Source organism: Phalaenopsis equestris, unplaced genomic scaffold, assembly GCF_001263595.1.
Source record: "Phalaenopsis equestris unplaced genomic scaffold, ASM126359v1 Scaffold000455, whole genome shotgun sequence".
Classification (NCBI taxonomy): domain Eukaryota; kingdom Viridiplantae; phylum Streptophyta; class Magnoliopsida; order Asparagales; family Orchidaceae; genus Phalaenopsis; species Phalaenopsis equestris.
In genome coordinates this window covers 156,362-176,773 of record NW_018164896.1, presented here as the reverse complement: position 1 = coordinate 176,773, position 20,412 = coordinate 156,362, and the positions used below count along the sequence as shown (strand labels likewise).

The following is a 20,412-nucleotide window of genomic DNA, read 5'->3' as shown; positions in this document are numbered from 1 at the left end:
GTATGCTTTTTGCTGATGATATTCTTCTCGTGGATAAAACGAGAGAAAAAGCCCAGGAAAAACTTGAATTATGGAGGTCTCCATTGGAGTCTAAAGGCCTTCGTTTAAGTAGAACTAAAACTGAATACATGGAATGTAATTTTAGTAGTAATAGCTCTAGCGACAAAAGTGTGACTTTGGGGGATCAAATTATTAAAAGGTGTGAACGATTTAGATATCTTGGGTCCGTTGTCCAAAGCGATGGTGATATAGATGGGGATGTCAATAGTAGAATTCAAGTTGGTTGGTTAAAGTGGAGGAATGCTTCGGGCCTTTTATGTGGTAGAAAAGTGTCGTTAAGACTGAAAGGAAAATTTTATAAGACGATGGTGAGACCTGCAATGCTCTATGGCGGGTTGGTGTAGCTCTTGTGACAGACAAAATTAGAGAAAGTCGTCTTAGATGGTTTGGTCATATTAAACGTCGACCATTTGATGATCCGACTAGGAGAGTAGATGTTTTAGATTCGACTTGTGTTATAAAAGCCAGAGGTAGACCTAGGAAGACTTGGGCTTATTGTATTAAAAATGATCTTAATTTACTAAAACTAAATGAAAGAGGTAGACCTAGGAAGACTTGGGCTTATTGTATTAAAAATGATCTTAATTTACTAAAACTAAATGAAAGAGGTAGACCTAGGAAGACTTGGGCTTATTGTATTAAAAATGATCTTAATTTACTAAAACTAAATGAAAATATGACACTAAATAGGACGCAATGGAGAAAAAAGATTCATGTAGCCGACCCCACGTAGTGGGATTAAGGCTTTGTTGTTGTTGTTGTTGTTTGTTGTATTGAATTCTGAATTTGATCATGTTAGGATCCAAATCCTCGGCAAGGAGGATACACCGTCTCTAGATGAGACAATCTCATTAATCCGAGCAGAAGAAAGTCGAGCGAGTGTCATGCTAGAACCACATACTATGGATGGGTCAGCCTTAGTAGCAAAAACAAATCATGAGAAGTCGAAGAATGATCTGCTTAAATACTCGGGTAGAGATAACCAAGGGAAGGAGAATAAAGACAATCTTTGGTGTACTTATTGCAAGAAACCAAGGCATACAAGGGAGAAGTGTTGGAAGCTGAATGGTAAACCTCCAAGCCGAGAATGGGGCAACCGTGGGGGGCAACAAAGTCCTCAAGCGCATATGGCAGAGCAACCCAATATTGAGGAAAATTCAGCAATAGAGGGATTCAACAGTAAAGAAATTGAAAGGTTGAGAAGCTTGTTGGGATCTCTTGAGAAGCCTTCTGGAGCATGTTCGATAGCTCTTTCAGGTAAAACTGTTTGCATGAATGTTTTAGACAAATTCTATACCAACTCTTGGATCATAGACTCCGAACTTACTGACCATATGACCCCCACATCTCAACTCTTTCACGCCTATACCCCATGTCCAAGTAATAGAAAAATTGTCATGGTCAATGGCTCTTTAGCTACCGTTGCAGGGATTGAAGATATACATATCACACCCAACTTTATCCTTAAAAAAGTTCTCCATGTACCCAAACTGTCAACAAGCATTGTGTCCATTCAAAAATTGACTCATGATCTCAAATGTTAAAACTGTTTTTTTCCCTTCTGACTGTATTTTTCAGGATCAAGACTCGGGGAGGAGGATTGGACTTGCTAAGGAAAGGAGCGGTCTTTACCATCTTGAATCATCCCAGATAATTAGGAGCAATTTGTCTACATCTCTCCTTAGTTCTCTCTCCTTAGTTCCTCCCTTAGTTCCTCGAACAAAGATGTCATTTGACTATATCACTTACGTCTTGGTCCTCCCTCTTTTAGGGTTTTAAATATAATGTTTCTTCATTTATTCCAAGGATTAGATATTTCTGAGTTTCATTGTTACACTTATAAATTGATAAAACATACTCGTGTATATTTTCTTATTAGCAATAAAAGAAGTTCTCATCTTTTTCATCTGATTCATAATGACATATGGGGTCCTTCCACTATACCTAATGTTTCTGAGGCTCGTTGGTTTGTATCCTTAATTGATGATTGCACCCGAGTTACATGGTTATTCCTTCTTAAACAAAAATTTGATGTTAGCACTGTTATACCTAATTTCCATTCAATAGTTCAAAATCAATTTGAGGTCAAAATAAAAAGCTTTAAGACAGACAATGCTAGAGACTACTTCAATCAAATTCTATCATCTTACTTTAGGGAACAGAGGATTATCCATGACTCATCATGTGTGGACACACCCCAACAAAATGGGGTAGCTGAAAGAAAGAATGAGCATTTACTCAACACCACCCGATTACTAAATGTTCCTAAGTCCTATTGGGGAGAAGTCGTTCTTACTGCCACATATATGATCAATAGACTTCCCTCCAGTGTGTTAGAAAACAAAAGCCCCATAGAGGTCCTTAATAGCTTCTACCCTCACTTCAGAACCTCAAATGACCTCACACTCAGGGTATTTGGGTGTACTGCCTTTGTTCATGTCCACAAACAACATAGAGGGAAGCTAGACCCCAGAGCCATCAAATGTGTTTTCCTCGGTTACTCCACTCAAAAAAGATACAAGTGTTACAACCTCTCTACCAGAAAATTTTACATCTTTGCAGATGTCACTTTCACAGAAAATAAACCTTTTTTTTTCCAAGTCCTCTCTTCAGGGGGAGATTTTCATGATGGAAGATAGTACTTGTGAGCCCTTTGAACCACTTAAAACCCTTGACCTTCCGCATATGTCAGCCCGTGTTGTTGAACCTAAATCAAACTCTCCTCATGTTCCAGCTGAACCCGAGTCCTCTGAACCAATCACATCTGAGTCACCTGATCCTGAACCCGTATCATCTCTTACTTTAACCAGTGTCACTCACAATTTCCCAAGATTTCCTCAGGTGTATTCAAGGAGAAGGTCGTTCCTGAACTGACACAAGTCCAAGAATCCAATCCTCTATCCATTATCTCACTATGTATCTCTTAAGCGTCTATCACCAACCCACAAAAGATTCATTGTGAGTTTAAACACCATTGTCATCTCTAACAACGTGTCTGAGGCATTGTCAAAAAGAGAATGGAGGGATGCTATGAAAGAAGAAATGAGTGCATTAGAAAAGAATAAAGCATCGGAGATCGTTGATAAACCAAAGCAAAAAAACATTGTTGATTGCAAGTGGACTTTTACATTGAAGTACAAGGCTGATGGATCCCTTGAAAGATATAAAGCAAGGTTAGTAGCCAAAGAGTACACTCAGACTTATGGGGTAGATTATCAGGAAACATTTGCTCCAGTTGCAAAAATGAACACTGTGAGAATCCTGTTATCATTGGCTGCTCACTTCAATTTACAATTGCTACAGTATGATGTTAAGAATGCATTCCTCTATGGTGACCTAAATGAGGAAATCTACATGAACATCCCTCTGGGATTTGAAGGGGACACGGGTAGCAAGGTGTGCAAGCTGAAAAAGACCATTTATGGGTTAAAACAATCTCCTAGAGCATGGTTTGGCAGATTTGCAAAAGTCATGAAGAAATCTGGGTATAAACAAAGCCAAGGTGACCACACTCTTTTCATTAAACATTCAGCTGTATGGAGAGTGACTGCTCTTTTAGTCTATGTAGACGACATCATAGTGACTGGAAATGATGAGAAAGAGAAGCATGAATTAAAACTGAGACTAGTAAAAGAATTTGAAACAAAGGAATTGAGGAAATTTAAATACTTCCTTCGTCTTATTCCACACAATGGATCTTTTTATTTCAGCAGAAGTACGTGATTGATTTATTGGCAGAAACAGGAAAGATTGGGTGTAAGTCTATCTCTATTCCAATAGATCTAAACTATAAGTTGGGAGAAGCTAAAGAAGAACCAATTGTGAATAAAAGAATGTAGCAGAGATTGGTTGGCAGACTCATATACCGTGCTCACACTCGACCAGACATAGCATATTCTGTAAGTATGATCAGTCAATTCATGCATGATCCAAGAGAACCTCATCTTCAGGCTGCCTACAGGGTACTGCATTACTTGAAAGGCAATCCGGGGAAAGGAATCTTGCTCAAAGGAAAGGAATGACACTCTTACTCTGGAAGTCTACACCGACGCTGACTATGCTGGCGCCCTAGTGGATAGAAGATCAACTACAGAATATTGTACTTTTCTTGGAGGTAACCTAGCGACATGGAGGAGCAAGAAGCAGAATGTAGTGGCAAGGTCATCTGCGGAATCAGAGTTCAGTGTTATTGCTCAAGGATTATGTCAATTACTTTGACTAAGAATCATTTTGGATGATTTGAGAGTCCAAAGGGAGGGTCCTATGAAGCTCTACTGTGACAACAAGTCAGCTATTAATATAGCTCACAATCCTATACAACATGATAGGACAAAGCATCTTAAAATTGATAGACATTTTATCAAAGAAAAACTAGAGGAAGGGTTAGTGTGTATGCCCTATGTTCCATCAGAGAGACAATTAACCGATGTTCTAACAAAGGGGCTGAACAGTTCGAGTTTCCATGATCTTGTATCCAAGCTGGGAATGAAAGACATCTATTCCTCAGCTTGAGGAGGAGTGTCGAGGTGTTTTTGAGATGGAAATAAGGTTGGGAGAATTAATTTGTAATCCCTTAAATTAAGGGAATTAGAATTAATTTGAAATCACTTAAATAGAAGGAATTAGAATTAATTTGCAATACTTCAAATTGAAGGAATTAGTTAAATAGTTTCCAGATTTAGGAATGAGTCAGTTTCCTATTTTTTCTTCTTGTAATCTCCTATATAATACCATGTATTATCAATTCAAAAATAGAAAGAAATACAAAATTATTTTCTATCCTTTCTGATTTACCACATTAAGTACTCCTGTCAAATTAACCATTCAATCTTTTCTTTAGGCATATTACATGCTCGGTTGTGTGACCGTGAATCCGAAGGAATTGACAATATTATTCTTAATTCCCTAAATTCAACTTCAAGAGGGGGCCAATAAATGAGCTCTTAATCTCTAATGTTCATCAAAATTTTGACATGTGATGAGTTGAGCATCATATATTCCTTCTTTGGTCGAGGCTCACGTCGCTGGTGTGGAGGCCAAGAAGGGAGATCAGAGTTCTCTTACTAATCAAATTTCTTTTGTTATCAGGCTAGATCAGCATCAGTGGGGTTACTCTTATGCATACCCCAAAATCACTCAAATTGTTCCTTGTGCGCATTGATAGTCTTATCTACAATAATTTGAGTTTCCAAATGATGAGTCTCTCTCATTAACGATTAGTAGAAATGTCCCAAGTGAAGCCCTCCAAAAAAAACTCCCCTCAATAATTTATGATTCACCCTTGAAATCTGACGGGTTTTAGTAGAAAATCTTCAGAACTATTCATTAAGTGATTCTCCCTCATTCTGACGATTTCTTGAAAGATAAGATGAGTCTTTGACAATCCTTTAATTTGCTATGAAGAGCTCCACAAAGAGTATGGGAAGTTTATTGAAAGTATGGAAAGTCCTTTGATTTGCTACGTGTGAGTTTGGCGTTTGAGAGTGGTGGAAAACACTTGATAGAGAAGCACATTAGGAACCCATTGGATGTGCACGAAAGTTCAGTAATGATCAATATGTTTGTAAAAGTCATATATCCCGTCATAGGAGTCAATATTCAAATACTTGAAACCAGTTAGGATAGGGTGTTAAAGTACTGACAAGGGCAAGGGAGAAGACTTTTGAAAATTACAAGTAGGGAAATGATCTTTATCCCTTAGATGGAACTCTTGGCAGACCAAGCGTCGCAACTAAGCACAGATTACATCATTGGGAACGTCAATAAGAAGTGGCTAAGCCAAGTTTCTTGTGAGCATTGGAGAGTTAGTAATCGGTTCAGCTACACGAGATGGATGAGTAGAACTCGCAGTATCGAAGAGATCGGCCTATCTGAGAAGGAATCCCATCATAATGGGGAGGAGGCCCAATACAAGTATTCTCAAGCAAAGGATTCTTTGCAGTTTGTTGACCTTGTGGCAAGTAGACTATGTCTGGTTGTGCGGGCATCAACTATCAGCCCTCATTTAAAAGCTGAAGAATTTCATGTTTTATTCTGTGCACTTGGTCTTCCAAGGATGGGCCTGAGGCACCTTCGCCAGTAGAAAAATGACTTTAGAAAAAAGTAGATACTTAACATCCCTGGCTCAGTGATTGCCCCTGGAGTGGTAAGTGTTGAAATGGGATGCTTTGTTATTACGAGTATTGTGTGTGTTGGTAATTTCACAAGTTTTATAAGTTTTTTTTATGGTGGGTTATCTTTCCCACAAATGACGTCAAATTGTTACGTGTTGATAAATTTGCAATGATAGAGTTATATATAATGTCTTACTGTTATACAAATATCAAACATATAAGAGTTTTTACTTGAAAACCCCAAAAGGGAAATGCCATAAGGGGGTTTGAACAAGTTGAATAATTCCCTTATGTCGACGCATGTTATAAGATTTTACTAACCCTTGAATAACTTGAAGCAATGTTACACAAGTTGACGAGAATTTTGCTATAAAAGAACCATAAAATGCTAGGGAAGTGGCGGTGAAGATGACTATGAAGGAAAACCACAGTAGTGGTCGCGTGTTAGAAAATATGCTATCATAATCTTCAGTTGTAGCGACCATATGGCGGTGCTTGGAAGCGAAGATACTGGTCTGGTGGTGGCGAACTCAACGACGGTGGCCAAGCAACAGTGATTTCTGGCGGTGGCTGCAGCTCGATAGTGGTGGCCGAGCAATGGTGGTCGGACTGCGGTGGTCGCAGGTCAGTGGTGCTATGGAAGCGACGATAGTGGTTTGACAATGTTGGCGGCAATAGGGCAGTGGCAATCCGGCTATGGCGGCGACCAATCGACGATGGCCGACAAGCGACAATGATCGTTCGGTAATGGCGACGGCTTGACAACGGCAACCTGTGACTGGTGGCCGAGAAGTGGCAATTGGTCATCCGGCTGTAGCTGCGACAATCATTCAGTGATGGTGGAGCTTAGGAAGCTTCAAGAGCTTGGAGCTCCTTTAGCTTCCTCCTTCATATCCAAGTCCCCCTTCATGAAAGCAGTAGGGGTTTAAATATTGATTTTGTGAGTGATAACCTTGTTAAGTGTCACATGAATCTGGACCACTCAATCAACAACTCAGAACGATTCCTTTGATTAGATAATATTTTATGAGGATTTGGGTGTCTTAAAGTGTTAGAATTGAGTGATCATGAGCTCATTGGATTCAGCTTAACAAGACACTCAATTTAACTATAAACTTCTCAGATTTATAATATGTTTGACCATTTAATTGCCTTGACCATTTAATTGCCTATCCAAAGCCTCCAATTGAGCTTAAAAGGGTTGATATGACTTGAATCGAACCAATTTTGGCTTCATTGACTTGCCTTGTTGAGACCACTAGTTTGACTATAAACTTAATATAATCGAAGCCTTAGAGATCTTAAATTTGAATTTGGAATGTTTATTGTTCGAAATGTTATGAGATTCGTGTATCATTAAAATATTTTTTTTAGGACGTAGGGCCCATTTGGCGTAGCTTATTTGGTGCGGTGGCATTTTGAAAACGTACCTGGTCTGTTTGGGTAAACTGCGTTTTGGCAGCTTATGCGCTTTCACACCGCACTTATCTAGGTGCAATGACAGCTTTTTGGTTACGGTTTGGCTTTTCTAAAAAAATAAAAATTTGTAATAGGCACCGCACCTAACTTATTAGCAGATTATTCAATAAGCTACAGCTGCCCCAAACAGACCCTTAATTAGTAATTACTGATTATTTATTGAATGTGTACTAATTGATTTGATAAAAATATTACCTTGTTTAAATATTTCATTATATAATTAAATTGCTTAAACTTTAAAAACATTTGATATTCTAAGGTGTCAAGCTGCTAAATAATTTTTCAAATTATGATGCAATCAAGGAGGGTGTGACTCATTCTCTTCCCACTCTTGAATGCATAGTTTCTCCGCTATTTTCAAAACATCAAAACACGAATGACTTGGTTGAATGATATTACATTCAATCTCTAAAAGAGAAAACAAACTTATAAGAAAATCTTTTTAGAGTGCTATACTAATCTTAAGACTACTTTGAGCAAAAAATACGTTATTTAAAAAGCAAGAATGATTTTTTTAAGCTTAAGATAGCAAGAGATTATTTTAAACAAGGCTATGACATCGAAGCAGCAGCTTAAATCAAAACCGAATAAAAATTGTGGTGGCTTGAAAACAATAAGCTTTTTCAACACTTATTGTTACTGCCACGTGTCAGGGCCTCAACAAAACAAGAATATTTCCAAGACCTTTTGTCCCAGATGTGCTAAAATACATTTCACCAAAAAGAAAACAATAATAGTTAGTAATTGAAGGAGAGAAAAATACCAAGTCTGGGGACCGTGTGTCCCCTTGGATGGCGAAGTACAACGGGGTCTACAAATTCGTCCAAAAGAGCTTCACCGTGTTCCTTCAAGAAGTCCAATTCTCCTGCCGTCAAAATATTTGGCATAAAATTAAATCAATAGGATTAAACATCAAAAGTAATGCTTTTTTTAAGGAAAATTTTAAACTTGACATATGCTTAAATTTGCATCCCCTGTTTCTTTTGTAATTTTTAAATTTAGCACGTTTGTATTAAACAAAATTTTCGGCAAAATACCAATGAGGTGGAGGGAAGAGCACTTTATCTTGGCACCAAACGCCTTCTCCGCCACAACGGGTGATGGAAGCTTTGCCCCGCCAATTATCACCACGTTCTTCACCTGGGGCACGCGCTTCAATGCGAAACCCTAAAAATTTAAAACAGGCAAAAAGAACAGACCATGTTCTCATCAAACTCAAATCCGAAAAGCTGTTGAAATTCGAATCACACGAAATTGAGAGCAGCTTTCTTCACCTTCGCCTGGAGACCTGGCAGCGCAGCGGAGAGAGCCGCCCCCTGCGCTATTCGGCAGACAAAGTCAACCCCAAATACAAAACATTACAAATTTAGGAAAAAAAATATATAGAACGAAAGCATAAAATTCACCTGGGAAAATCCCATCAACCCATCAAACGGACCATGCTTAATCATCAGATCCTCGATGTAGGCAAGACACTCATCAAAGTTTATGTACTCCGTGAATCCCTAATTTTGATTTACAGAAGTGGGAAATATGAGAGAGTAATTCACCGGATAACGAAATCGAACCCGAAATCGAAGATGGTGGAAACAGGCACCTTATTGAATTGGAACCATTCGTAGTAAGGAGGATCGAATAAGCCTTCGACTTCAGATTTTCCCCCGGCGAAGAACGGTGCGTCGGCGAAGAAGAGATCGAGGCGGTCGGTGACACTCTTAGGCCATTTCCCCATAACCTGAGACCGCATGATCTCGCCGCTGGTGCGAAAACCGTGAAGGCAGAGGAAACGAGGCCTCCGGCGAGAATACTCGGAAGCGCCGGATGGCTGGTCTTATAGGGGGGGGGGGAAATGTTATTGTAGAGTAGATGAGATCTGGAGGATCGCAAGCAGTTTATGTGCGAGGAATCAGGAATGTGGAAACGGTTTGGAACTCTCTTACGAAAAGATACTGCTTCGCATCAGCTGCTGCCCAGTTTTTGGGAAGTATCTCTTCTTTTTGAATTTAAATAAACAAGAGGCTTTGAAGTACATCTCTCTCACCTAACCTTCCACTTTTACATACGTCCCGGCTTGCGTTACACATGTATGGACAGATGTATTTCACTTTTTTCTTTTTTAATTAAGATGATAATATTTTTTTATGTGATATAAAAGATTTGTATGAAATGAAAAAAATATATTAGGATTGATGTATAAATACTTAGGAATTAGGTGGTATGTCCGTAAATCATCTTTATATATTTTTAATACTCAAAATTTTAATGTTACAAATGAAAATCAAAACATTAACTTTTAAAATGAAATACACATTTTTATACTTAAATTTATAACAATGAAGTTTTATATGTGTAAATATTGAACTTTAGAATTGGGTGTGATCTGAGTTAGAAAATTCACAGTGGTAGAGTAATGAATTTTCGTCTTAGCGTTGCACGAGAATTCAACACATACTCAGGTAAACGAAACCTACCTATAATGACACTAGAAGATTTTAGGTAGAAACCCCGTAAAGGAAAAAAACCACAGGATCCGTTTGGTTGTATTTAAGTTGATGATTACAATGACTCTTTGTCCTACGGACGAAAATGGTTTACTAGGTTTTTCAAGATACAACATCCACTGGTGGCTTCCAGTCAATAGTGGTCGACGACAATTGATGGTGATCAATGACGACAGTAGTGTTTGACAGCGATCCGCGGTGGCCAACAACAGTCAACGGTGGTCGACGACGATCGACGGCTATTGGTGATAACATGGATGGTGCTAAAGTTCAACTCCTTCTCAAAGCTTTAATTTTTTTTTCTCAGCACCAGACTACCCTCTCATAAGAGGGGTGATACTATATTTATAGTGTTATGAGTGAAAATAATGCAAAAATATGAATCACTTTGATAAGACAGTCCGAAGAGCTTCTCTCTATCGGATGGTGTTGGATGGACTTTCAGTGTTTTAGCGATGTCAAAATTGAGCAATCTTGGGCTCGTTGGATTCGTCATGTCGAGACGCTAGATTCGATTATAGACTTGCTAAATTCTACATTCGTTTAGTCTCTTAAATATGTCCGAAAAACTTTCAAGAGTGGTTTAATGACTTGATCAGAGCTTGATTTAACATGGATTGGACTAATTCGTAGCATTGGCTTTTTCTTGTTGAGTCGGTCAATTTAACTGTAAGTTTATTGAAATAGGAGTTCTGAATGAGTTTTTATCGAGGTTTAAAAATTTCTTGCTCAAAAGATTGCCTCAAGATTCGTGTCGGATGATGGAATTTATTGATGGGGTGGTATGTATGTAAATGTCCCCATTATTAATTCTCATGTGACAACGAAGATATATGTTAAACCTATTTGATTTTAAAATTTCGTTTTCCCAGTATAAAAATAATATATATATATATATATATATATATAGAAAGAAGAAGCGGTACAAGAAATGACACATGCCCAAAGGTTCACTGGACTCGTAATAATTTGTCTTAGCGATAGATTAAGATCTTGTACCCAAAGAGATAAAAAATAAGTAAAAAGAAGAAGACACTTCAATTTTTTTTTTTATATAGAAAATCCTATAAAGAGAAAAAATCATGAGGTCTAGCCAAGTTGAAATAATTCATTGTATAATTATAAGTACATAGGTGTGCTCTCATCTTGAAGTAGAAAAGATGGAGTTACAATATTAGTGTATAACCGTAGATGCATAGTTTAACAATAATAGTTGTAGTGAGACAAAAATAACATAATTGATTGTATGAAAGCATTAGCCCACCATAAAAGTTGCAGATTGTGGTTGTAGCATCAGCTGGTTATAGATGTTATAGTTAGAAGCCGTGGAAGTGGTTGGTCATGTAGGCCATAAATGATTGCTTCAAGAGTATCAGTTGGCCACAGATGTCAAAATATAGAGCTGCAGAAGTTGTGAACCATATAGGTCGTAGTTGGTTGCATATGACGTAGTGGCGGCCCGCAATAACATCTATTTGTCATAGATGTTGGAGTTGAGAGCTGCATAGGTTATGGACCTCGTAGCTTGTAGTTGGTCATGTACGTCGTTGTGGTAAGTCATAATAACGATCATATGCCATAAAGAATGAAGTTGGGAGCTGCATGAGCTGTGGACCGCATAAGCCATAGTTGGTCATGGTCGTAGTAGAGAGCCATAATAGTGTTTATAGACCATAAAGGTCAGAGTTTGGAGTTTCATGAGCCGTGTATCACGTGGACAGTAGTGGTGAGCCGCAAATGTCTATATGTCATTGAGGTCGGAGTTTGGAGTTGTATGAGATGTGGACCAAGTAGGTTGTTATGGAGAGTTTTAGTAGCGTCCATAGACCACGAATGCCAAAATTGAGAGTTGCATGTGTTGTGAGTTGCATATGTCATAGTTGGTTATATAGGTCATGACAGAGATCTTTAATAACGTCCGTCGGCTGCTTAGGCTTAAGTTGGGAGTTGCATGAGCTATGAACCACGTAGGTCATAGTTGTTCACGTACGTTGTAGTTGGTCACGTACGTTGTAGTGGAGAGCTGGAGTAGCTTCTATAGAATAAAGAGGTCAGAGTTGACAGCTGCAAGTTGTGGACCACGTAGGTCGTAGTTGATCATGTAGGTCATAGTGAAGAGCTTTAGTAGTGTCTGTAGGCCACAAAAGCTACAGTTTAGAGTTGTATGAGTTATGGACCACAAAGGCTAGAGTTTAGAGTTGTATGAGTTGTGGACCACATAAGCCACAGTTGTTCACATATTCCGCAATGGTGAGCTGCAATTACATATGTGGGTCATAAAAATCGGAGTTGGAACTTGCATGTGTTGTGAGACATGTTGGCCATAGTTGGTCATATAGGCTGTAGTGGAGAGTCGTAGTAACATCTATAGGTCATAGAGTTTAAAGTTAGGAGTTGCATGAGTTGTGAGTTACGTAGTCTGTAATTGATCACATAAGCCATGAACGATGAGAAGTAATAACATATATAGGTTGCATAGCTCAAAGTTGAGATTGACATGAGTTGTGAACCATGCGAGTCGTAGTTGGTCCATAGTGGAAAGTCGTGGTAGCATTTGTAGGCCATAGAGGCTAAAGTTGGAGTTGCATGAGTTGTGAGCAACATAGGTCATAGTTGGTCACATAAGACGTGACAAAGAGCTGGAATAACATCAGTAAGCTACAGAGGCCAAAGTTGAAAGATGCATGATGAGATAATTTCAGTAATTTATAAATGGGCACCGTATTCTAAGTACAACGATTGTAATAAATTATTACAGGTAGTTACACCGTATCCGAGATTCATTGTTTCACTATCTTTTAGGTGCATTGCTTCATAGGTTGCTTTACTTCACAAGGCTAGTTTTTACTTCGCATGTCGCTTCGTCACTTCACAACATACACCATGACTTCTTCAGGGGCTTCATTTCAAAGAGCAGGGGGAAACCTATGGTGGTCGACAATGGTTGATTAGTCATGCTCAATTGTCAACCATCGCTGACTAGACGTCGTCAGTCGAGGTTGTAACTTGGAAAGCTAGTAACCCTTTCCCGCCTGTGGGACAAGGGACATCTGTAATCATCAACTTATAGTGAGTTTTTACAACTGGGCCAGACCCCGTGATTTTTCCCTTTTACGGGTTTTCCATGTAAAAACTTATGATGTTATCACAGCTTGATTCATTTTCATCTGAGTGTGTGTTGAATTCTCGCGCAACGCTATGACAATAATCCATTACTCTACCGCCGTGGATTTTCTAGTACGCATCAGGTGTCATTGTGTCAGTCTTGTCAAGTCGACCAGGTTGACTGTAAGTTTGTTGAAATTAGAGTTATGAATGATTTTTAATTTGAGTTTGAAGGTTTTTTTCTCAATGAATGCTCCGTGATTCAAGTAAATCGCCTTGAGAGCTGTGCCAAATGATAAAATTTATTGATAACGTATAAATAAATAATTTTTTTCTTCTTATCCTCATTTTTTCCCCAATTAAATATATTTATAACCCCATAAGTCATTATAAGTTCAAAAATATTACAAAATAACCTGAGAAGCGATAAATGAATTAAATATAAATTATTTAAATGAAATATGGCTAATTAATGATAGAAATTGCTAAACCAAATAAGAAGTATTATGTTCTTGTTGATATGGATAAGATGAGCATTTTTTGTGTCCGTGTCAACTCCTCTCCCTTCGAAAAACACATCCTCGAGGTCGAAGTTGAATCTGGTATGAGATTGGGAAGCCCTCCCATTATACCAGTATTTATTGTTCATAGGCCGAGTCCTTTAAGGAGCTTGCGAGAATGGAGGATGCCCAGAGTTGAGCGAGTGGATGATTATCAATGTTTGTTGGCGCTAATATAGCAGGATGAAAGTGGATATTGTGATATGGAAGACTAGATGAATAAGGTATTGTGATGGGAGCTATAGGTTATGAGCAACATTCCTGATGCCTTTCAAAATTTATATGAAACAGAAAAATGACAAAAAAAAAAAAAACTTTAGAGTATGAATATTTGTATATTGAGGTTTGATGATAAGGTTGTAGTTTAACTAAAAGTTTGAATTGAAAGTTCAAAGATATGTCTGTTTGTTGCTTCATACAATTTTGTGTTGATACAAGATTTTGCTTGGCTTGTCAAAGGATTGAAAAATTTAGTTAAAAGATTATCAATGGCATCCATTCATGAGAACATTGGAATATAAAAAGAACTATATGGATGTAATATATCATAGACAAGTTGAAATGAGGTAAAACCAATGGAAGTTTGATAATTGGTGTTATACGATAATTCTGCCCATCGTAGAAATTGTAACCAAGTAGAAACACGTTCATTATATAACAACAAAGATATTGTTCTGAAGTATGAATAATAACTTCTATGTCACAATCAATTTGAGGGTGATTGGCTGTTATGAATTGTAATTTTGTCTCTTATAAAGGAAGTATTTCTCGTAAAAAAATGTCTCATAAAAATTTGATCACTATCACATACAATAGAAAGCAGTTATGGTTGAGTTTATAAGCATTCACAAAAAAAAATTAATAGCCACTATAAAAGTAGTAAAATGAGTTGGTAAATAAGAGAACTGGGTGCTTAATATGAGTATGTCCACATCCATCGTTAGAATTGTTTTACCACTGCAATTGGACAACTCATTGATAAAATCCATAAAAAATCTTCCCAAACATCATATGGAATAGGAAGTTGTTGAACTACTCTAGCTGGTGTAATAGATTAATGATTTGTAACTTGGAAAATCAGGCATATCTTAACTAATTAATGTTTATCAAATCATTTTGTAGGCCAAAATGCTTCAATATACAATAAAAAAAAGTTTTATCCCAAAATGGCCCCTCATTGTGCATGGAAAAAATGTAATAAATACGAAATTAAAGTTTTTTTATGGAGAAACCATAATTTTTCTCTTAAATAAAATAAACACATCTTTATATAAGAATAATAGGGGAAGTGGTTGATATGCATGTGGGCACTTTTTTTTTTGGTTGGAGGAGTTGCCCGTTGGAAGCTGTCAGCCGCCGGAATCAGAATCCTGTCGCCCTCTTTGGAATGACATTTCATATGCCGTCGACCACCAATATAAATCAAACTGACCCCATACTTTTCACAGTTTAAATGAAAGAACACTATGCAACAACACTATGCCTCAAACCCTATATCTATCCCGAAAGATAAACACAAGACTTGATGATGATGCTCGATCAAATAAACTAAGAAATAAATGTCATCTGTTTGATCTGCGATACTATTTTATTTTCCATCAAATTTTCCTTATTTGCCGACAATTTCCTTTATTTAGTATAAAGAATTAAACATGGTTTATATTAAACTGGATTCGGACAAGATTCCTATAAGGGCAAGCCCTGATAGTTAATTACATCTTAGATAACCAAAGTTACCTAAGAAAACTCTCGATAAAAATCATGATATGTCATCTTCAAAGAGGTCAACTTCAAAGAGGTCAAAAGAATAACAAAAGAATAAGACTTTTCAACGGAATCAGACAAAGAGGTGTGAAATGGGAATGACTCAAATTTGGAATATTTTATTGTAGAATCTAAAGAAGGAAGAACTAGGGGAGGTTATAGATCCAGAGGAAAACCTCGGTGATTTCCCAGTTTATCCTATTGTTAGGCTTCAGTTTTTAGGAAAAATTATTTCTCTGTTTCTTCCTGTCAATTTTATTATTTAGGGTTTACATTCGTGTGAAACGATCATGCAAATAGCCTAGAAGATGTGAGGATTTAGGTTGTGACGAACGACACCTCAGAATCCTAAGACGAGTTAGTGCTTATATTGTACAACAGAGCTATACAAAGGCCTAAAGATGATTTGAGGATTTATGTTACACTAGGCAGAGAACCTCAAAATCCTATGTCTTGTTGTTTAATTCTCTTGTTTAATTGTCAGGAAGGATATGTTGTTGTAGTTCCTCTTGCTGTTGAAGATGGTCATGTTGCCCACCATGCTAGTTCTAGGCTCCTCGTCGTGGCGAGTTCAAATTTTCTAGTGTGTCAAATAATGATGTCAAATCAGATGTCCCTATGGTTGTAGTTCTTTAAATGTTATGGGGCATCTTAAAGTTGATTAGAACAACACCGGTTAGGATCCTACAGTTCCCTCATTCTGGTACCACTATTTTCTATTGGATTCACTTAGTCCAAATGAATTTACTAAACTCAACTTAATGAGTTCCATACTTTCATTTAGACCGTGGGAAGCTTCATTAGCAACCGTATGTTACATTCTTTGAGGGATTCCCGAGCATCCGATAAAAAACGTATTAATTAAGTTGCAATTGTTGTTTTTTTGATGTTTGTGATTAAATTTTGAGTTATCTTATATTTTGAATGTTGTGACGGTGAATTTTATCTTGATTGATTTTAGTTTTGGTTGACTACTATCCTAGCAGTTTTGGTTTTCATGCAGGGTGGCATCATTGTTTAACATGCAGGTTTGTGTTTTTGTGTTCATACATGCATGTGAGTAAGTACAACAACGTACTGAAAAATAAAATACAGGGAAAAATAAAGGTAAGTAAATCACAATAAAAATGTACTTGGATGGTCTTCCCGTCATCTTCAACTGAAACTCAAAATACATGCAAGAGTATTTTTATATTTAAAGCATTTTATGTAGAGCTGGAAGATAAGGTTCCGGTGATCTACAATATTCTAAGTCAAATCTTGGTGAGCCCCTATTATTTTATTTTAAGATGATTTCAATAGGCAAAACATACTAAGTTTAGTAGACCTCTGAGTTTTCCAGAAGGTTAGGAGGAAGAAGCAGGTCCATGCTTCCCTCTCACGTCTCAAGCTTATTTAAACTTATTATGTTGCTTAATAATTCATCCTATAAATACCTCTAGTATTCAGTGAACATCGATGTTTCAATTATCCCTAAGAGTAAGATGATTATCATTTATCATTTAATCTGAGAATTATATGGGTGAAAACTCTTAAAAGGGGCAAGTTAATGCAATTTTAGTTTTAACTTAGGCTTGCAGTGGTTTAAAAAAAAAATAGTGAGAATTATGTGGGTGAAAACTCTTAAAAGGGGCAAATTAATGCAATTTTAGTTTTAACTTACGCTTGCAGTGGTTTAAAAAAAAAACAGAGTTCAATTTTTAATTACATTCACTTTTCTAATTTTCATTTACCCAAATTTGATTTAGCCTAGGTCACTACTAAGCACTTAAGATCTTGGTGGATACATTAGTAATTTTTGAAAGAAATTAAATTTTAAGTGATAGTAATTCATCATAAAAATGTTTGAATGTCATTTGAACACCAAATAGAGGTATTAAATTAGTGAGCTATTAACATCCAAACTCATACTCCTAAGTCTAGGATCATTTAATTTAATAAACCTTCAAATTTTAATGATTTAGGAAATTACAAATTTATCCTTTAATTAAGAAAAGTTAAATTGATTTCTACTAATTAATTCCTTATGTTTCAATTATCAAAACATGTTAATTAAGATCAAAGATTACCCATTTCCCTTTCTTGAATTAAGTCTAAATGTTAATCAAGAACAAATTTCTAAAATTATACATTTGCCCCTAAGACTCTATCGCTTCATAATTCATCAAATTTAATTCAAATGACTTTGAAATTTTTATCTTACCTCAACATGTGTCAATTAAGACATCAGAGGAGAAAATCTGGTTTTTCAAAATTTAATTTAATTTATATAATTATTTACATGTAAAAATAGGATTTTTCAAAGAAAATTCAACAACTTTACCAAGGCAAAGCCTAATCACTTAAAAATTTTACTGGAGGTAGACTTAGGCCAGAGAACCACTTAGACAAAATTTCATGTTTTTTTTGAGTTTTATTGGAATTATTAGAATTTTTTTAGTGAGAAATTAAGGAAAATCCTTTTTTAGCCTTTCAAAAATTATTTTAAGCTTTAAAATTCAATATATTCACTTAAAAAATTATGAAAAATATTCCAATTGCTCCTAAGGGCTTAGGAAATAATTTAGAATATTTACATGAATTTTATTAATTTTATGATTTTTATTATTTTTTCATTATTTAAATATTTAAAATATGCTTAAAAATGAAATTTTTACTTTAATTGTAATTTTATTTTTAGAAGATTCCTTTGATCACAAAGAACTCCCAAAAACCAATTTTATAATTTATTGAGTTATATTTTAATTATTATGATTATTTTAAGTGTTAAAAGTGTCATTTAACTTAGAAAATCAAATTAGGTCATCAATTGAACCCCAAATATTTTGAAATTTTTATGGAGATTTCTCTGAAATTTATGGGGAGTCCTCTGAACTTTAAATTACAGTGAAGAATTAAAAGCAAGTCATTTGGATGTTTATTTTTCCCAAATTAGTTTCCTTTGTATTTTAAGATTTTATGAAAATTAGGTGTGTTCTTAATGACTTGGCTCATGACAATTTTTTTCTAGGGTTCTCTAGTCATAGTGAAACTACCAAAGTTTTCTTGGATTTTTCTAAGTAACATGCTAATTATCATATTTAATTTTCTAAATCAGATGCATAAACTTGAAAAGTATAGATCTTTGTCTAGGGGTCTCCTCTAATATTGGAAAAATCAAAGAATATCCCTCATTACAGAGACAAAAATATGCCAAAATATCAAGCCATGGTGAAATACTTGAATGCATGGAGAATCAAAATACTTAGAACAATATTTAACTAATTAAAATTAAAATATACATCAAATAAACTTTAAACTATTTCTACATTGTTTTCTTCTGTTCACTGAGCACTTGGATATTTATATTTTATTTTTGTGATTTTTCTACACCAAGATATGGATTTTTGAAGGTAGGGGACATGAAGGTAGGGGACACATTTTCTGAATTAAATAAATCTCTATTTTCCTACTTAAACACGCGACACCACGGCATCATGTGATGGCTCCAAAGACTTGTGTGGCACACTCTGTTTGGATGTTGTCATTCACGTAGTCGCTGACTTGACCCGCGCTTTATTTATCAAGCTCCCGTCCAACACGATCCTAGCCCTCCGTCTGATACACATGTCATCCAACGGCTCTACGTCTTTGTCCCCGACTGGTGTGAACCCGTGACCGTTAATCCTAAAACCTTAATATCTTACTCATATCTCAACCAAACTTGTCAGTTTGATCCTATAGACTCGTCTAAGTGAGACGAACATATTTATACGGTAAACATGTCATTAAATTAACCCTAATCCCATGGAGAGTCGAAATAGGCTCCGGAAGTGGGGGGAGTTAATACCTTTACTCTGAGAAGTGAAGCTTCAATCAGAGGTGCTTGACACATTTGTGGAGGTCCGAGGACGCTAGGGACGAAGCCTCTTCCTGTAGTGAAATGCCTAGACCCAAATTCGAGCCTAGAACCAAATTCGATCAAGACCGAATTTCGGTGTTGATCAAAGTCTAGGGCAGAGGCTCTCTGTGAGGGGGCTTTGATGGGGCTTTGTCTTCTTTCACTGTGGTAAAAGTGTTGGCAAGTTTAATTGAGCTTTGGTGCACTGTGGAGGTGTGGCCAAACTTGTCTTGTTTCCAGCCGGAATCGAGCTAAAAAATTGAGCTCCGGCGATGAGAATTAGGGCAAGGAGGTGGTTGGTTTGCTCTGAGGAGGTCTCAAAGAGGCTATGGGAGTAATTGGGCAGGCTTTCCTTGAGAAAATTTCAGCACCCCACTTTTGGCCGTGAAGATGCCATTTTATATTCATGGTCGGAGAGCGGAGCTCAGGGCCTGGCTTTGGGTGCAAAAGCCAGCTGAGGTGGTGGGCTAAGAAGCTCTAAGGATTAAATAGGGTGAGCTGGCCCCTAGGGTTGAGATTGGGTTTGATTTAGGGATGTTGGCCCTTGGTTTTGTGGAGCTCCGGTGACTAGGCTGGATGGCAGGGCTAGGGGAGGTGGCTAGGAGGTTAGGTGAGCCAGTGGGAAGGTTAATTATGTTAACCCTCAATGGCAAGTGATGACGGAGGAGATTTTTGGTTAAGACCCATAAATGGGCATGAATCCATTAATTTAGGGATCCAATGGTCCATAGCTCACCATGGCTGGTCTAAGGGGGTTTAGCTTGGTTCATGGAGTGTGTTCAGTGGCTGTGGAGTCATAAATTTGGTGGCTTCAGGGTGACTAGGCTAATTTTGGTATATGGGTCCAATGTGGGTCCAAATGACCAAAGGTTGGGTTTGGGTTAGGCTAGCCATGACTTTAAGCCCAATTAATTGATCAACATTGTGTTGTAGATGATTGTAATGAAGGT

At 36.9% G+C, this 20,412-nt stretch overlaps 1 protein-coding gene across 1 annotated transcript in view; it reads right to left on the bottom strand.

Moving 5' to 3' along the window:
* LOC110027861 (esterase AGAP003155-like) overlaps positions 1-20,412 on the bottom strand; it is a 67,508-nt gene that overhangs the window by 16,343 nt on the left and 30,753 nt on the right. The window contains exons 3-7 of the mRNA XM_020729475.1: positions 9,250-9,482; positions 9,059-9,157; positions 8,927-8,968; positions 8,690-8,819; positions 8,416-8,517 (exon numbers count right to left, since the gene is read on the bottom strand). Coding sequence (XP_020585134.1) covers positions 8,416-8,517; positions 8,690-8,819; positions 8,927-8,968; positions 9,059-9,157; positions 9,250-9,482 — 606 coding nt within the window. The remainder of the gene's footprint in view (positions 1-8,415; positions 8,518-8,689; positions 8,820-8,926; positions 8,969-9,058; positions 9,158-9,249; positions 9,483-20,412) is intronic.